Source organism: Scardinius erythrophthalmus (genome assembly GCF_964197995.2).
Source record: "Scardinius erythrophthalmus genome assembly, chromosome: 25".
In the NCBI taxonomy this organism is placed as follows: Eukaryota; Metazoa; Chordata; class Actinopteri; order Cypriniformes; family Leuciscidae; genus Scardinius; species Scardinius erythrophthalmus.
This window is the reverse complement of record NC_138245.1, coordinates 10,086,531-10,105,869: the sequence shown is the minus strand read 5'-3', so window position 1 is coordinate 10,105,869 and position 19,339 is coordinate 10,086,531. Positions and strand designations below refer to the sequence as shown.

The 19,339-nt window shown below is 39.2% G+C and overlaps 1 protein-coding gene across 6 annotated transcripts in view; it reads right to left on the bottom strand.

Moving 5' to 3' along the window:
* Positions 1–19,339, bottom strand: part of cdk5rap1 (CDK5 regulatory subunit associated protein 1) — a 76,931-nt gene that overhangs the window by 4,106 nt on the left and 53,486 nt on the right. For 3 of the 6 annotated variants that reach the window (XM_081358253.1, XM_081358255.1, XM_081358254.1), the window contains exon 12: positions 17,220–17,360. In XM_081358253.1, coding sequence (XP_081214379.1) covers positions 17,220–17,360 — 141 coding nt within the window. Of the gene's footprint in view, positions 1–16,895; positions 16,949–17,219; positions 17,361–19,339 lie in introns of those variants that run through there. The other 3 variants (XM_081358256.1, XM_081358257.1, XM_081358258.1) reach the window with 2 other exon arrangements.

The window sequence follows — 19,339 nt, the reverse complement described above, 5'->3', positions numbered from 1 at the left end:
GTTGCTGTAACTTATAGTAATATTTTCAGAATTACTATGTTGTGGAAAAATTCAGAAACCAGTCCAAACCAGCTAAAGATATGGGATATCTTTAAGGAAAACTACAGAAACTGGGAAAGGAGGGGTTATGATGCCAGAAAACTGTATAAAATGTCTATGTTTGTTGAGTCTAGTAGGCATTCTGTTTCCAAGTTGGGTAGCTGCGACTTGTGTGAAAAGAATTCTCAAAGAATAAACCTTTTCTCTTTATTACAATTTGCCTCTTGAAAGTTTCTTACACCTTTTGATGCGGTTTTTATTAACCTCTGAAAATTGCTATTACAACTAAGAAGTCTAGTTTCAAATATAATTCTTTTGAAATGTTGGTGATTAATGTAACTATATAGTGTAAATGATAAATCACGTTTGAGATTTGTGCTAGCTACTGTATACAGTATAGGCCACCAGGGCACCATACAGACTTTATCAAAGAATTTGCTGACTTTCTATCAGTTATTGGCTGCAGATAAAGTCCTAATTGTTGGTGTTTTTAATATACATGTAGATAACGAAAAAGCGTTATCTACGGATTGGCATTTAAAGACATTCTTAACTCTATTGGAGTTAGACAACACATGTCAGGACCTACTCATTGTCGTAATCATACTCTAGATCTAATATTATCAACAAGGAATCAATGTTGATGCCATTGAAATTCTGCAGCAGAGCGATGCCATCTCAGATCATTATCTAGTCTTGTGTAAACTTCATTTAGCCAAGGCTGCAAAGCCGACTCCGTGTTACAAATATGTTAGACCTATCACTTCTGCCACTAAAGACTGCTTTATTAATAAACTTTCTGATCAGTATCATCATCTCAGCATCCCAGATAGCTTAGAAGAACTTGATATTGCGACAGAAACTTTTAACTCTCTCTTTTCCAGCACTTTGGACACAGTTGCACCATTGCGCCTAAAGAAGATTAAAGAAAATAGTCCAACGCCGTGATACAACGAGCACACTCAGGCCCTTAAGAGAGCAGCCAGAAAAATGGAGCGCAACTGGAAGAAAACAAAACTAGAGGTATTTCGCATTTCATGGAAAGAGAGCTCGATTGCATACAGAGAGGCCTTAAAAGCTGCTAGATCTGCTTATTTTTCAACCCTATTAGAAAAAAATAAACAAAACCCTAGGTACTTATTTGAAACAGTGGCTAAACTAATGAAAAATAAAGCTTCAAGCCCAGAAGTTTCCAAGCAGCACAGCAGTAATGACTTTATGAACTTCTTTACTTATTAGATTGATAATATAAGGGAGAAAATTATAACTATGCAACCGTCAACTACAGTATCACATCAGGGAGTGCATTCTAGTGTCCCTAAGGAAAAAACAATTCATTCATTACTATAGGAGAGGAAGAATTTTCTAAACTCATTAAATCATCTAAATCGACAACATGTATGTTAGACCCTATACCTACTAAGCTACTGAAAGAGATGCTTCCAGAGGTCATAGATCCTCTTCTTAATATCTCCAATGATGATCATACTAGGGTCGGCAAACGCGCCGGCGCGTTTTGCTTGATTTTTTCACATAGCAGCAAAATAGACTTAAAATATTCCGTCATTTATGGTCATACAGACTTAAGAAATATGAAAAAATAAACTGTTAAATGTCTTTTTTATGTGTCCACTTACAAGCGAAAAAAAACATTGTGCTTTTGTTAAATAAAGAAAATAAACGGTGTGCTTTCTGGCTCTCCGTCACTGTGAACTTTTTTTTGGAGCACGTCTCTAAACTTAAAAGGATACTTCAGGATTTAGCATTAAGCTTTGTATCAGTAGAAAACCTGTAGTATTTTCGAATTACCATGCTTTCCTCCCTCATATGCCCCTGAGACGAGAGATTTATGTATTTTTTGTCTGGAAAAAATCCTCAGATCCTCAGAAAATCGTCATTTTGCATCATTGAAGGATTATTTGGCCAGAGGCTAGAGACTACAGCCAGTAGTAGTAGCTAGTTCTGCATGTTTTCAACCCACCCATAGAGGGTGGGATCTCACTCACAGAATGTACAAACAGTGTCAGCCATCTTTTATTTGGAAGCTAAGCTAACGGGTTCTTATTCTGTGGAGAAAGCTGAGTAGTACGGGTTACCATACATCCTCTTTTTCCCGGACATGTCCGGCCATCGAGATCGTCCAAAATGTCCAGGATTCAGCTTTTGCTTTCTGCGGTTGGCATTCATTGTTTACATGCACACCTTTTGTTTCAATCTAACTGAATTCATTCCGATTGGTGAATCTGAATTTTCTCATTCTAGAAGGCTCCAAATTCAAAAATAATTTCACATTTCTACTACATAAATGACCCAATTTAAATACACATTCATCTTTCCAGAGGTGAAGTACCCCTTTAAATAAAACTCAGCGAATACTAGTCACCCAGGCATGAGCTATATATCTTTATAATAATTTAATTGTCTGCTTTTAAATGATCTAATTCAAAACTAAAACAAATATTCTCTGTTTATGTAATCTGTATGAAAAGAGAGAGATGTCAGTCGTTCTCATTACAGCTCATTACAACTCATTATCTGCTAATATGAACACACCCACGGAGAGCACGCTATTCAAATGCAAATGATCTGAGGCAATACATGCAAACCTGTGAACGCCCACATCAGCTTGATAAAACACATCAAGTTTAATCAGATTAATGTACTTGTTTACACCGTCTCGTGACGCTGTGAGGAATAATACTATTATAATAATCCTGGAAAATTTACCTCAGAAGTGCTGGTAGTTTCATTTTGAGGAGCAACGGATGCAGCGGAGGAACAGTAAGTTCTTTATTCTTAAGTGCTTTGTTCTAATCGTGATATGGAATAGTGTCTGTAAACCGCAAAAGACTTTTAAATTTGTTAAATTGTTTAAATTTGAATCGCGTGTCTGTGTGTGAATGAATGAATGGCAGAGATGCGCGCTGTTGTTTACTACAGCTCGCAAAAAGACTGTTTAAATATGAATCGCGTTTCTGTGTGTGAATGAATGAACAACTTTTACCAAACTATATTGCTATACTGAGATGAGTAAAAATCGACTGAAATATGTTGAAATAAAATGTCTATGTATAAGCAACATATTAAACTGCAAATTGACATTTATATGCCATAATATATCATAAAAACGATAGGCCTATGTTACAGACAAAATATGAAAGACAACATTTCGTTGACTAGTTTTGGATAGATTATAAAGTTTTAACTGTAAAAAAGACTGCCACATCAAATAAGCCTTTGTTCGCCAATTTCTGCTCATATGTTAAATATATATAGTATGTTTTGTCAAAAATAAAGCCATCAACTAAGATGTTATTATAGTGTTTGTTCCAATGTGGGCTATATTCAAACTAATGAATCCTTAACTTTGAAATGTATGATCAAATGTATACTTTAGTTTTTACAAAGAAAGATTACACCTGAAATATTGTTAAAATGTTAATTGTTGCTGTAATTGTAACCTTTTTAATAAAATAGCAAAAACTATATTTACAAGGTAGATGTAAACAAAATCTTAAAAGGTCAATATAAGCCTTCTCTTTAAATTATTTTGATTGTGTTTTATTATTGACAAATTTGGGGAGAGCATACATATTCCAAAACTTTCTAAAAATACAGTATGAGAATTAACTGCACAATTACTAGAAATGTTTACCTTGGATATTATACAATTTGCAAGAATACGCAATTTGTGAAAAATAAAAATAAAATTGTATTCCCCTCCTTGAACTGCCACCTTACCGTGGTGGAGGGGTTTGAGTACCCGAACGACCCTAGGAGCTATGTTGTCCGGGGCTATATGCCCCTGGTAGGGTCTCCCCAGGCAAACAGGTCCTAGGTGACGGGTCAGACTAAGAGCGGTTATAAAAAAAAAAAACCTTTATGATTGAGTCAAAATCAAGGACTGTGACGTCGCCCGGCATGGCGCAGCCGGGGCCCCACCCTGGAGCCAGGCCCGGGGTTGGGGCTCATATGAGAGCGCCTGGTGGCCGGGCTTCCCCCCACGGGGTCCGGCCGGGCTCAGCCCGAAGGAGCGACGTGGGGCCGCCCTCCTGTGGGCTCACCACCCGTAGGAGGGACCGTAAGGGGCCGGTGCTTAGAGGATCGGGCGGCAGTCGAAGGCGGGGGCCTCGACGACCCAATCCCTGGACACGGAAACTAGCTCTAGGGACTAGGAATGTCACCTCGCTGGTGGGGAAGAAGCCTGAGATTGTGCGTGAGGTTGAGAGGTACCGACTAGAGATAGTCGGGATCACCTCCACGCACGGCTTGGGCTCTGGAACCACACTCCTTGAATCCAGGAGTGTGAGAAGAGTCCATCATCTCGATGGACTCTTCTCTACGGGCCAAACGGCAGTGTAGAGTACCCGGCCTTCTTGGGGTCCCTGGGAGGGGTGCTGGAAAGTGCTCCGACTGGGGACTCCGTCGTTCTACTGGGGGACTTCAACGTCCACGTGGGCAGCGACAGTGACACCTGGAGGAGCGTGATTGGGAGGAACGGCCCCCCTGATCTGAACCCGAGCGGTGTTCTGTTATTGGACTTCTGTGCTAGTTACAGCTTGTCCATAACGAACACCATGTTCAAGCATAAGGGCGTCCATCAGTGCACGTGGCACCAAGACGCCCCAGGCCGGAGGTCGATGATCGACTTTGTGGTCGTTTCATCTGGCCTCTGGCCGTATGTCTTGGACACTCGGGTGAAGAGAGGGGCAGAGCTGTCAACCAATCACCACCTGGTGGTGAGTTGGATCCGATGGCCGGGGAGGAGGCTGGACAGACTCAGCAGGCCCAAACATACTGTGAGGGTCTGTTGGGAACGTTTGGCGGAGTCCCCTGTCAGAGAGATCTTCAAGTCTGGAGATATTGAGTCTGAGTGGACCATGTTCTCCACCTCCATTGTCGTGGATCTTGTTGGAAAACCAAATGTTACATCGCCGATCTGGGAATATTTTGGATTCGTGCCAAACGAGAAAGGCGAACCAAGCAATTTAGATGAAGCCATTTGTAGGCTTTGTGGGAAAACAACAAGTGTTAAAAGGGCAAACACCTCGAATCTCCAGAGCCATCTCCGGTCATGTCACCCAGCCGCGTATACTGAACTCATGTCGTCTGAACGCAAACGCCCAGCTAGTCAGCTGGGTATCGAAGAGGCCTTCTCAAAAATGGCCAAATACAAAAGAGAAAGCGATAAATGGAAGACATTAACTAGAAATGTGGCAACATTTTTGGTAGATGAGAACGCGCCGCTCCGCACTGTAGAGAAACCTGCTTTCCGAGAAATGCTTCAGTCATTTGATAAACAGTACGAACTTCCGAGCAAAAAATACTTTTCAAACACTGTCATTCCTCAACTATACAACGAAACCAAAGAGAAAATAATTGCGGAACTACACAACCTTGATTTCTTTTCTGCCACGACTGACATGTGGTCCAGCGTTAATATGAGCCTGACTGTACATTTCATCAACAAAAATTGGTAGCTGAAGAGCAGGTGCTTGCAGACTGCGTTCACATCAGAAAGTCATATGGCGGATAATTTAGCAGAATCTCTCCGCAGCACATTCAAAGAGTGGGGGTTAAATGAAAAAAATCTTGCATGCATCACGACAGATAACGGGGCCAATATCGTGGCTGCTGTTAGGAAATTAGAATGGCCATGGTTGAATTGTTTCGGCCACAATCTTAACCTGGCAGTCACAAACTCAATGTCAGCCGAGAAGGAGAGGACATCCAGGGCCATGGGGTGTGCCGAAATATGGTGACTGCATTCGCCCACAGCTGGTCGAGAAAGAAGAAACTTCGTGAAGAGCAAGAGGCCTTAAACCAAGGGTGCCCAACCAGTCGATCGCGGTCGATCCTGTCGATCTTTCCAGTCGATCGCGAGAGTAAATTGTACTCTGGTTTGCCCTTTCTCTCTCTTCACCGCTCCCGCATCTCAGACCTCAAAAACATAAAATATTAACCTTTATAGACATAGTATTTCTTGAGTAAAGAAAACACTGTACTTATTTAAAAAAAACAGTTCTTTATTTAATCTTACAAGATCACTGATTAGCCTACGTTCAGCTATGCGCTGGCCGGAGGAGGAGGGGCGGAGCTACGAGGAGCTAGCTGTGAGGTTTTGCTTGACAGTCTAATCGAGTAACAAGATTTAACACAAGCTGTTTTAATGCTTTTCATTGGTTGTTAAATATTTGTAAAATTCACTGACATACATAAAGTTTGACCAATAGCATTGATTTATTAAAAAAATAACCGCGAAGAAATGATGGGCTGAATTCGAAATCGCATATTAACATACATACGGATACAGAACGTCATTAATAGGTGGGCCTGGTGAATATACGGAGGGGCCTCGGGTTTTTTAAGCTTATACACACTTGATTCCCGGGCTCCGTATTAGAGCTTTCTGCGTGGATGCGGTCTGGCGATGCGTTCCATGTGCGGTGCGTATACAGCAGTGCAGAGATCGTTTCCGCACCGAGTCTATTTTTGCTGTGCTGCACGCGCTGAATTAAAGTGCATGGTTCGTGGTCAAAATGAACACAGATTGACATGAAAATATAATAATCTCACCATAAATGCGTTTAATTAAATAAAATGTAGTAATCTCACCATAAATGCATTTAATTTAATTATACTCTTTTTCACAGTCATCTTTTTAAGGCTAGCCAACTTTAAGACCGGGGTAAAGCAAGTAAAACTACAATTTACCTCAACAAGGCGACATAATGAACACTTGTCTCATTCGTGGAGGTGAAAAAACAAGTTCTTTGTGACATGCAAGATTTATTGTATTAAAACTTAAATGCAAAAGAAAAGGCATGAGAGTCGGCTGTTTTTGTCAATTTTAAGTTTTAATTTTAAATCTTTGTGATTTTAATATAATACATGGTTAAATAGTTTACCACTTGAGCAACTATTTATAGAAGTAGCACTGAATGATACGTTGTTTAAATCGAGTTAAAACGTTTATTAAAGAGTGTATGTGTACAAAGAGAATCGCAATGCTGACAAAACTTTTTTTTTAAATAAAAGTTGCTGAATAACTTCAATCATTTGAAATACAAATATTGAGTATGTTTTTGATGAAAAAGCCACTAACGTTAAGTGTCTCACGACCATCCTCCCCCTCCTCCTCAGGTATGACATGGTCCAGAAGTAGCCTATATCATCATCTAGACGTGTTTTTTTTTTTTTTTTTTTTGTGTGTGTCAATGACAGCTGTTTAGCCATAGCTCAGTTAGGTTGCCGCTGCGACGGAAAACTTTTGGTCCGCAGCGCGCCTGCGGTTTTGCGTGATAGCATCACTGGACTGACACGATATGTCAACATAATATTTTTATTTTGTAGCTATTTTTCGTAGCTACTGTACAAAAAAACTTTACTAAAAAAAAAACTATTAAACATTTTAAAAAAAACTATTACAATGAAATTATTTCATTGTATTATTTTCAAATTATTTCAATTATAATTCATTATTATTAAAATAAAAAATGTAAATTGTTTTTATTAATCTGATTGGGGGGGGGGGGCACCGATCAATCATGCCCACCCATAAATCCGCGCCTGATACTATTTCAAATACATATCAGAAATAGCAAGAGTAGTATGTTAGGACGCTAATCTGAATTCAGCCAGGATTTTAGCTAGGCACGTTACATTATTAGTAGGGACTCCCTGGCATTCCGGCTCGTTGACTCAGCTCACTGAAAATATATTTTGGGTCACAAACGGCTCTTTAGAAAATAAATGTTTTAACTATGACTTTGACTATGATATAGGTGTAAAAAAATAATTCTAATTAAATTATTAATCGAAATCAGACTCACAATGTCTAACAATTTTTTTTAAATGCCTTGATTTGTTATAAAAAAAACTAAACCTTTCCATTTAAATTACATATTTTTAATGTATAGAAACAACATTCAAAACAATAATATAATAGAACCCATATTAAAAAAAAAAAAAAAAATTCAGAAAAATAAATAGGCCTAGGCCTAACTGAAAGGATTAAACTGGTCCCTCTTTTTCTCTCTTCTTTATTGCCATGTTATAACCAGCACTCTAGCATTATAACTAGCATGAACACACACTATTATTTTAAATAAAATTATTCAATATTTATTACATATTTATTTAATTTCTATATAGGCTATATTTTTAAAAATAGAGTCGGCTCTTCTCCATTATATATGGATTACAGCTACTTTTCTGTTTGTTTTGTGCATATTAAATCTGCAGATGCGCTGTGAGTAGCGACTGGCTTTCTGTTTGGACTGGTAGATCTCGGCACACTGATAAATCTAAAAGTAGATCTTTGTTCAAAAAAGGTTGGGCTCCCCTGCCTTAAACCTTCCAACGCACTGATACTGGTGAGTTGCAATAATTAAAGTAGGCTAGTTATTATTTCATGTTATATTTAGGTTAGGATAGCATATATATACAAATACAAATAACAAATAACAATGTATGATGGCGCCGGCGCCATCACCGATTTTGTTCTTATTTTAAATTATTTGAAATTTTAAACTGTTTATACGAATTTTTTTTTTAAATGATCCATAATTTTTTATGGTCACAAAAATACTTGTCCCACATTTTTTTCTTTGGTTTTGTTAATATGTCAATTATTAAGTAAAATATATTTTCTGTCGGCCTATTTATTTTATTCGTTTTATGATAATTAATGTAAAATTAAACCTGAAAAATATAGAAAACAATGGTGGTAGGGCCTATTTTTAAAGGGGTCACATTCACACACACTTATCCAACGTAATTTAACATTCTGATTTTGTCATTAAGGATTAAAAAGCGTCGATTGTCTGTAAGGAAAATTTTACCGAAATAACATCTAAGAACAATTTATATAATAATTTTGTATTCTCTTGTTCCTTCGCTATGCCAACAGGATTGTCCCACACGATGGGGAAGCAAACAAAAAATGATAGAGAGAGTATTGGAGCAAGCCCTCGCAATTAAAAGAGCGCTGGATGACCGAAAGCATCACCACCTGAACCTGACATGGCAGGACATTGCAGTGCTTGAGTCGATAAACGCAGCACTTAAACCAGTTGCAGAATTTACCGATGTTTTATCGAACGAGAAGGTTGTTACTGCGTCATCGGTTAGACCTGTGCTGAGACTGCTGACCAATGATCTCCTCGACCCTTCGCCAGAAGACAGCGAGTTAACAAAAAACATCAAAGCAAAGATGATCACTGTCTTGGAGGAGAAATACAAAGATTTAGAAGGGCAAAAAATGCTATCAAAAGCAACTACGTTGGATCCTCGATACAGGAATCATTTTGAAGTGGAAGATATTAGAGACGAACTCATCGACGAAATAATGCACGTTACTAAAGATCAACCAGAAAACAATCAAACTGAGGAGTCACTGGATGCAGGGGAAGGAAACAGCGCAGCACCTGCTTTAAAGAAAATGAATCTCGCACAGCTACTCTGCAAAAGAAAAGCGAAGGTCACAATTCTTCCAAAGAGAGTGCGTGCCGTTGAGGAGTTAACGCGCTATTTGCAAGAAGAGACAATCAATACCAGCGATGACCCACTTGCTTGGTGGCGGAACAATGAGGCAAGATACCCTCTCCTGGCCACGGTTGCAAAAAAATATCTGCGCATTTGCGCTACAAGCACACCGTCTGAACGCATGTTCAGTGCTGCTGGAAACATTGTAACCCCAATTAGGTCTTCGCTTAAACAAAGTCAACATGCTAGTTTTTCTGGCAAAGAATTTAAAACCAGAATAGAAAACCAAGGTGGACTAAAACCTTTAATAGTTAGTAGGCCTATACGCTGTTTTTTTTCCCAGCATCTGACTTAAATTGTTGCTAGTATTATTTTTTTGTTGTTCTTCTTAGCTATATTGCCTACTGATTAGTAAAGTTCTTTAATGTTTATTATTTAAAGGTTGCAGCATGTGACTTGGGCCCACTGTTACAATTTGTGAAGTTATTCAATATTTAACGTTTAAGTATTATTATACTGTTACAAGCAGTACAATTTATTATTTAAAGGCTTATTTAACCAGCCTATAGGCTGTATTGTGTTTTTTCATTGACGGAAGTTCTAAAATAAACACGCACGTTTGTACGAATGTTTTAGCATCATTTCTTTGTTTTTGTCATTTCTTAATTTTTACATAAAATGTAAATTAACCCTCTGAGGTCGGCAAACGCGCCGACGCGTTTTGCCGTATTTTCTTCACATTGTAGCACTATAAACTTAAATTACTCCGTCATTTATGGTCATACAGAAAAAAGAAATATAAAAAAAGAATCTGTGATATTTTTACTTTTGTAGGTGTCCACTTACAATCAAATCAAAACATTGTGCTTTTGTAAAATAAAGAAAATAAACAGGGTGTGCGTTCTGCCTCTCAGTCGCGGTGAACTTTTTTTTCTTGAGCACGTCTATCCACCTTATTTTCGAACGCGGAAGTAAACATGGGTCCAATATCCGGTTTTTGTGCGGCACTTCCGTTTCCTCGCTTCCCTGGGCTAAATAACATATCGATCGCGAAGGATTATGCAGAGTTGATAGAAAAATGTTACACATGCCGTAGCAGATGAATACTACAAAGAACTAAAGCCCCGCCTCACTCAGTTAGGGTACCGGACCTGGTTGAAAACACTCATGCATCTAGCTGGCAGAGTGCCAAAACTTCACCGGCGCCTTCAGCCCCGCCCTAAACATAGTCGAGCCAACGCTGGACTAATATGGAGGTATTTTGTCATGTCAAATGTATTAATAATGCCATAAGAATGCAACCAAAGCATAGGATGGATAGCAATAAGTAGATGGCTATAAATAGTTGTAAATCATACAAAATAAATGCCATGATCATGCCATTATGCCATGATCACTAGATTTTATACAGGGGTTACTATAATGATTTTGTTTCTCCTTGGAGTTTTTATCATGGTTTTTATTGAGACTTCATAGCCCAGCCACTTTTCTGGTATCGGGTGGTCTTCTATAGGTGCTCACGAAATGAAAAGAACAAACATACGGTCGTTTCGATGGTTTCTTCAAATGTAAAGCTTTTAACCACAGGCGAAGGGATTCCTCAGGCCGGCGACACACTGGCTGCGTGTGTCCGTTTTTATTTCGGCTCCCATGTTAACAGGTTAGAACGTGCACACTGCCTGCGTGACACGCGCGTCTCACAGGCGCGGAAAACGCGTGCATGCTATAAATAGAATCGACGCCTATTTTTCACGCGACACGCAAGCGTTTTGGAAGCGTTTCCAGACAAAATAGAATAGGAAAAGATCTTTGTATTTAATTTTACATGAATACATATTAATAAATTACATTTTGATGTTTGAAATTTTAGGTTTTGACAAATGCAGATATAAATGCAATGAAAAAAAATCGATTTTCTAATATTGCACCTGTCAATACAGAACGAAATATTCTGTAGCCTGTTTTGCCGTCAATACTGCCGACGTTGTCTTTGCTGCTATATATATGTTTAACATTAAAGGCCTTCCACAACTCTCTCCCCATTATGTCGAATATAATCACCAATGAATGAGGCTTATCATATGTCACCTAGCAGTGCCGCGTCAGACACGTTTCTGGTGTGCAAAGACATGTAAAACGCCACGCAACAGAAACGCCACGCAGCCAGTGTGTCTCTGGTCGTAGGGCGCCTGATTAAAATATAAATGATTTCGATGATTAAAACACTCCTGCTCCAAGTAAACCTTTCTTTTGTATCAGTTTATGACAACCTCTAACTGCACAATCCCGGTCTTCCCCGAAGCCATGACGATGAGTTAGTTGTTAGGAACACTTGTTTAATTAACCGATATGGTGAAAAGTGATCAGCGCGCCAGTGACCGGAAGTCTCGCACAAAATACCGTCAACTGGCTGCGTCCGTATTTCCGTTAAAAATAAGGTGAATAAACTGAAACAAAACTCAGCGAATACTTGTCACACATTTATGAGCCATATACCTTTATAAACATTTAAGTGTGTACTTTTAAATGATCGGATTCATACTGAAAACAAATATTCTCTGTTTAAGTAATTTGTATAAAACCAACAAGATGTCCAGCTTCTCAAACGCTTGCTCATTACAGTTAATTTGGCCACGCCCACTCGCGCAAAAGACATTCACATGCAAATCTCCACATGGGACGCGAACGCGCTTGTTACCTCAAAAACAAAACACCAAAACACTTCACAAGTCTCTGCTTTTCGTCGAGTTTGAAAGACGCGCCGTGAGCTTACATTGGAAATACCTCAGAAGAAGAAGAACGCGATTTGAAGACAAGAAAGATGTAAGGTAAGAAATTCTTACATATTAGTTTGTTATTGTTTCATAAATTTCACATTGCAGTTGAACTGTTGCTAGATATATGGTGAATATTATAATATTTAGACCCGTGTTTACTGTTACTGTGTTTGTGGATATCTGCTCAAATGTAGATATGTATATGGTAACCATAATGTTTTATATTTGAGCGCGATAGCGTTTGAATGTATTATATTTGGATCGCGATCGCGTTTGAAAAGCACCAAACGGCTTCATGTTTTTACTATTATCTCATTTCATATCATCAAAACGAATGGAAACATTTGAAGTAACATGATAATCAATATATTTTTCTCTAGCTTAGTTGTTACTGAAATATTTTGGAAGATTTATAGGCTGATATGGTTATTGTTATTATTTTATGCAGCACTGCGCATAGCCTATGCCTACAAGGCACAACAAACCTGGTGTTCATTATTGTTGGAAACATTTATGTGTGTGTATGTGTGTGTATTCTGTGAATTTTAAAAAGCAATTTTAACCAGAAAAATCTAAAATTCATTCCCAAAATCCTGCAGGCCTATAGTTTCTCTTGATATCAGTATGTTCACTTTTTTTTTTTTTTTTTTTTTTTTTCAGGGCCCAGATGCCACTCCTGCTGACTTCAACATTCACATGAGTCTCTGTACATGAACATGGTAAAGTGAAAATCAAACACCTTGGAAATGAAAGGTATGTACAATGTTTTTAGGAATGGCACAAAGGTCTCTGTCTTTGGATAATTGTTTTCAATGAGTGCTTTTTTGTCATTTGTTTTGTATCTTTGGATTATGTTGTGTTGTAAATAAATCCAAAAAATCAAAAAAATCTAAAAGCCATTATTTTTTAAATCTCCTCATTCTTTGTGCAAGGTTGCTCAGAATGATAGGGCCTGATAGCTCCTAATAGGGCCATTAGGGAGTGTCTTTGTCTTTCTCAGGTGTGAAAAGCTTACATATTAATGAGCTCCCACATAAAGGTTTTTCACACAAAACACGTCGTAAAATTTTTAAATCAAAATATTGTCTTATCTGAATGAGCAGTCAGGGTGATTTTCACAGTTTTGGAGCAAATATTCTAGGCTACGTCATACAATTTTCAAAAGTCTTCTGAAGAAATAATCAGTATGGGTTTCATGACCTTATTTCAGTAAGAATTTTTTTTTGTATTTTCACAAACCACGCATAAATGTCATTATCTCAAAACAACAAACTTTTACACACATGCTGCTGATATATTATTGTAGCAGAGTTTGTGCTGAATACAGTGTAATCAGATTTTAGCCATGAAAATGTCACAAGTAACAGAAATAAGCACAAATGTCAGAGCATGTCAGAACACCTCCAGGGCCCAGAAAACAGCTCAGACCCCAGAGGGTTAACTAAGGTACAGAGGCTTGCGGGTGGAATATATTTGCCAGGGTTGATATTTAAAGTAATTTAAATAACTTGCGGAAAGGATGCATTAAAGGAAAAGCATGCTCTTCAACATTCTTCATAATCTAATTCACAGTGCTGGTTACAGCTGCGCGCATCAGCACCCCCCGCGCATCAGCTGCGTGCATTAGCACATTAGCAAAAAATCGGGCTTGGGATGAGTTCGGTGAGGCCATGGAGAAGGATTATCGGTTGGCCTCGAAGAGATTCTGGCAAACCGTCCGGCGCCTCAGGAGAGGAAGCAGTGCCCTACCAACACTATTTACAGTGGAGATGGGCAGCTGTTGACCTCAACTGGGGATGTCGTCGGACAGTGGAAGGAATACTTTGAGGATCTCCTCAATCCCACCGACACGTCTTCCATTGAGGAAGCAGAGGCTGGGGGCTCGGAGGTGGACTCGTCCATCACCCAAGCTGAAGTCTCAGAGGTAGTTAAGAAGCTCCTCGGTGGCAAGGCACCGGGGGTGGATGAGATCCGCCCTGAGTACCTCAAGTCTCTGGATGTTGTGGGGCTGTCTTTGCTGACACGCCTCTGCAACATCGCGTGGCGGTCGGGGACAGTACCTTTGGGCTGGCAGACCGGGGTGGTGGGGGACTGGAGGGTGTGTTCCAACTACAGGGGGATCACACTTCTCAGCCTCCCCGGGAAAGTCTATGCCAGGGTACTGGAGAGGAGAATACGGCCGATAGTAGAACCTCGGTTTCAGGAGGAACAGTGTGGTTTCCATCCCGGTCGTGGAACACTGGACCAGCTCTATACCCTCTCCAGGGTGCTGGAGGGTTCGTGGGAGTTTGCCCAACCAGTCCACATGTGCTTTGTGGATTTGGAGAAGGCATTCGACTGTGTCCCTCGCGGCATCCTGTGGAGGGTGCTCTGGGAGTATGGGGTCAGGGGCCCTTTGCTAAGGGTTGTCCGGTCCCTGTACGACCGGAGCAGGAGCTTGGTTCGCATTGCCGACAGTAAGTCAGACTGTTTCCCGGTGCATGTTGGACTCAGGCAGGGCTGCCCTTTGTCACCGGTTCTGTTCATAATTTTTATGGACAGAATTTCTAGGTGCAGCCAGGGGCCGGAGGGTGTCAGGTTTGGAGACCACACGATTTCATCTCTGCTTTTTGCGGATGATGTTGTCGTGCTGGCCCCATCAGACCAGGACCTTCAGCGATCACTGTGGCGGTTTGCAGCCGAGTGGGAAGCGGCTGGGATGAGAATCAGCACCTCCATATCCAAGGCCATGGTTCTCAGTCGGAAAAGGGTGGCTTGCCCACTTCAGGTTGGTGGAGAGTTCCTGCCTCAAGTGGAGGAGTTCAAGTATCTTGGGGTCTTGTTCACGAGTGAGGGAAGGATGGAACGGAAGATTGACAGACGGATCGGTGCAGCTTCTGCAGTAATGCGGTTGATGTACCGGTCTGTCGTGGTGATCGCTTTATTGGTCAATCTACGTTCCTACTCTCACCTATGGTCATGAGCTGTGGGTCATGACCGAAAGGACAAGATCCCGGATACAGGCGGCCGAAATGAGCTTTCTCCGCAAAGTGGCTGGGCGATCCCTTAGAGATAGGGTGAGAAGCTCAGTCACTCGGGAGGAGCTCATTATGCGGGTCATTGTCTTCCCAGGTGTGAACCACATCATTATTCATGATCATTCACACCCCCACACATATTGTCTTTCCAAACAAAAAGTGACCTATAAAATTTAAAGCCAAAATATATTGTTTTATCTGAATGATTAAGCAGGATGATTTTCAGATCATTTTGAAGCAAAAATTCTAGGCGACAACATCCATTAGTCAAAAGTCTTGTGGACATATATTTATTATGTGTTTTGTGGCCTTATTTCAGAAACTTTAATTTTTACTGTTTTCAATAACCATGCATAAACATTATTCTCTCAAAAATACAAACATGTACATACATGTTGCCCACATATTATGGTAGCCCTGTTTAAATAGAGTGTAATTACACCTTTGCCATTAATATGTTTATAAGCAACTGAAAAAAGCATGTCAGGGCATGTCAAAACATCTCAAGGACCCCAAAAACACCTTAGACCCCAAAGGGTTAATAGTATTTACATTAATATAGCTACTTTTTGAGGGGGGACAAATGCTTGCCAATATTTATGAATATTACACATTATGGTGAGCAGGATGATTCACTCCCACATATAAATGCAGTTATCACTGCTAAACTTTGCAGTGTGAGCGTGATCACTGGTCCTCGAAACAGCATGAAAAATAAAACTACTATTCAAACTGTCAATAGCACTCTCTTTAAGCAGTCACTTACTGCGTTCTGCACTCTCATTAAAACTCATAAACAATGAAGCTGCACAGTGAATCTCTTATTTACATCGTGTCTAGACTTTGTTGGTTATAATGAGAGGTTTTGCAAAAGTATAAAGCTTGTGCAGATCCATTTAGAGCGAATTCTGCGCATGGGGACTCTACAATTGTCATGTCTAGTTTTGAGTTGTGTTTTGAGCATCCAGTAACCACTCTAGCCCTTAGCCTTGCTAAGGCCACGGAGGTGATCCCTCCTTACTCCCTGATCTGCCTACACCTCCTTGGCTCCCTGAACTACCTGCACCTCCCTGGCTCCCTGCACTGCTGGTGTCTCCCTGGAGGTGTCCTAGCCTGCCATGGTCCAAGTCTTGTCCCCCTTCACAGGCCTGGCCCTCCCCAAAGACCTCCTCTGCTCCACCACCCTCCTGTACTTTCTGTTAGTCTTGTTTTGGTTTTATGTTGGTCGTTGGGAGCTGCCCACAGAGTGGGGGGATTTGTCACGCCTAGTTTTGAGTTTTGTTTTATGTTCATGTTGCATGTCCTTTATTTTGAAGATTTCCCATTGTCATGTGATTCCCTTGCCCTCATGTGCCTCCTTGTTTCATGTGTTATGTTCTCATTGGTTGGTGTAGTGTACTGTTTTCTCATTGGTTCATTGTTTGATTGTCACAGGTGTTCCTTGTGAAGTCATTAGTCTTTGTGTATTTAAGCCCTCATGTTTGCTTTGTTACTTGTTTGTGTAACTGCTGTTCGGTGAGTCTTGTTCAAGTTCATGTTTGTTTATTGCCAAGCCATTTTCAAGTTTAGTCCTCACATTGAGCAGTTTCCCATTTCCGTTCACCGCGGGGCCTGGTGCGGTTGACCGCCCTAAGGAAGGCACTGCATATAAACCCATACCATATAGCAAATTGTTCATATTGTTGCCATATGTTAATTATTCTACCGGCCTGCTCTAAACTGCTCAGTGTGGATAATTAGGCATTAAGGTTTAAGATATTAAAAACATTACAGCTACAAACTTTTTCAAAGCTGCTTTGAAACAATGTGTAATGTAAAAAGAGTAAATTAATATAATTTACTTGTCATTAACAATAAATTGATTACTCCAATATTAGAGAAAGAACAATTAGCAGCATACCTTGACTAACACATAATCTCCAGGTTTAATGGGGACCATCTGAAGTTTCTCCGGTTGAACACGCAAATCTGTTTTAGGAAAAATTACTTTCACATTTCCATCATTTCGACCACAAAGTTCCTCAGCGGTTCTTTTACTCTCCTGTAAAATATCAAGAAAGAAAAAAACAAAATTCTGAAAAAGCTAATCATGCATAATGCTTAGGGGTGTAAGTCTTTTAGGAATTAAAACATCGCTAGAGCATCAGAGTATTACAAAAGTATCTAAGAGTAAATCTACAACAATTTCCCCTTCTCACTAAAGGCAATCTGTAATCAGATGAAACTGATAAAATAAAATTGATATCAGAAGCAATTTAAAAGAAAATAAATAAGTATATTTGGTGAAATGTTTCATGGTTCCATAAGGCTATATTTGGAGTAAAATACTACCTGGCTACTGATTAAGTATATAGCTCTGAAAAAAAAAAAATACTTTAATCAGCATTTCTTCATGTACGGCAGGCATTCCTCTCCAGTGTCTACTGAATTCCAAAAAAAGCACGCTTATTCTACTTAATGAGCTAACAATTAGGTGATCACCTGAACTGAATCATATTTAACAAGGAAACGTCTGACGTGATCATCACTATCCTCTTGTAATATGACGAGCTGGATAGTAAAAACTCTGCTAGAAGGACCTTGAAGGTAATTGCAAAAAAAAAACAAAAAAACAAAAAAAACTATTGGTCATGCCAAACCAGTTAAAAGAAAAGTTTTGAGTGCAGAAAAGAAGGGTTCAATTCTGTCTTTACTGTCCACTGACCAGGATTGACCGTCAACTTATTGGAATGTCACCGAAGAACTGTAGGATGACATCAAGTGACCCACAAAAAAAGGGTTGAAGTGTGAACTGTTTAGCGGGGTCCAAGGGCATCATCCATATGCAAAGTTGGTTAATAACATAACTGCATGTATTTTATATTATTTAAAACCTTATCAGTTTGACAGAATTTTACTTAAAGAATTTTACTTAAATTGTTCTCATAGTGAAAATATTAATTTCCTGTCATCTGCCAGGTTTTTCCTAATATCTGTCATTATTAGCAGAACACATTTTACACATGGGAAACCCAATTGTTTAGTAAATAATTCAAGAAGGTACAGACTTTACAGTTTAATGCGACATGTAACTATGTATCGTTTCTTTTGCAATGACTCTATTATTTTTCTGGTCATAGACCAGCGCTCAAGCACTGACTAGAATCCAGCGCTGACAAGAATCAGCATTCACATGCTCAAAAATGTGTTTCGCGCTGACAACAATCTGGTGGTGGCTAGAATCCAGTGATGACTAGAATCACCAGCAGAGGAATGGAAAGTTGACAAGCCATTAAAAAAGGATTGACTTAAGAACCACTTATATATTTTCAAATATTTTAAATAAATCATGTTCCCATTCACTCCGGCAATGAATTTTTAAATTAATTAAACCAAATTCTATTTATAAGGTAAAACTTTTATATTTTTAGTCATTAACTAATGCCAATGCCTAATGCCAAAATGTTTTCTTTGTTCACCAAGTAATTTACTGGTCAGGCATTATTAACTCGCAAGACTGTAAGGAGAAAATGACAATTTGTTGGATAATTTAAATATATTCTGTAATCACATTTTGGTAATGTATTAATTCCGCCGTCACATCTGAGCGCGAAACGCTGCTTGGGTAGTTTCAAGATCGTTAAAAATAATTAATAAAATAATAATTTAATTGTTCGTATGTGTTTATTCTTGTTAGAAGACTTTTTTTTTTTTTTTTACTGATTATGAACACAAATTAATAATGACAAACCAAATTAATTGTAATTGTATTAATTATACCATTGATGAAAACAAGCTGATACCAAGGTATTTTAGGCCTACAATTCTAATTTTTCATGAAAAATCATGATTGTATATATATTTTTTTTTTTCGAAAGTAAGGTTAATGTAAGCAGCTTCTTGCAATGCTCTCCTAAATGCGTAATAAAAGTGCAAACATTACCGCTTTAGCCTACGCCTAGCCTATGGTTGTTTTTACTGTCCAATGACAGCCCATCTTATATCTATTTTGAGTGGCATGGGAGAGAGTTGGAAGTTCAT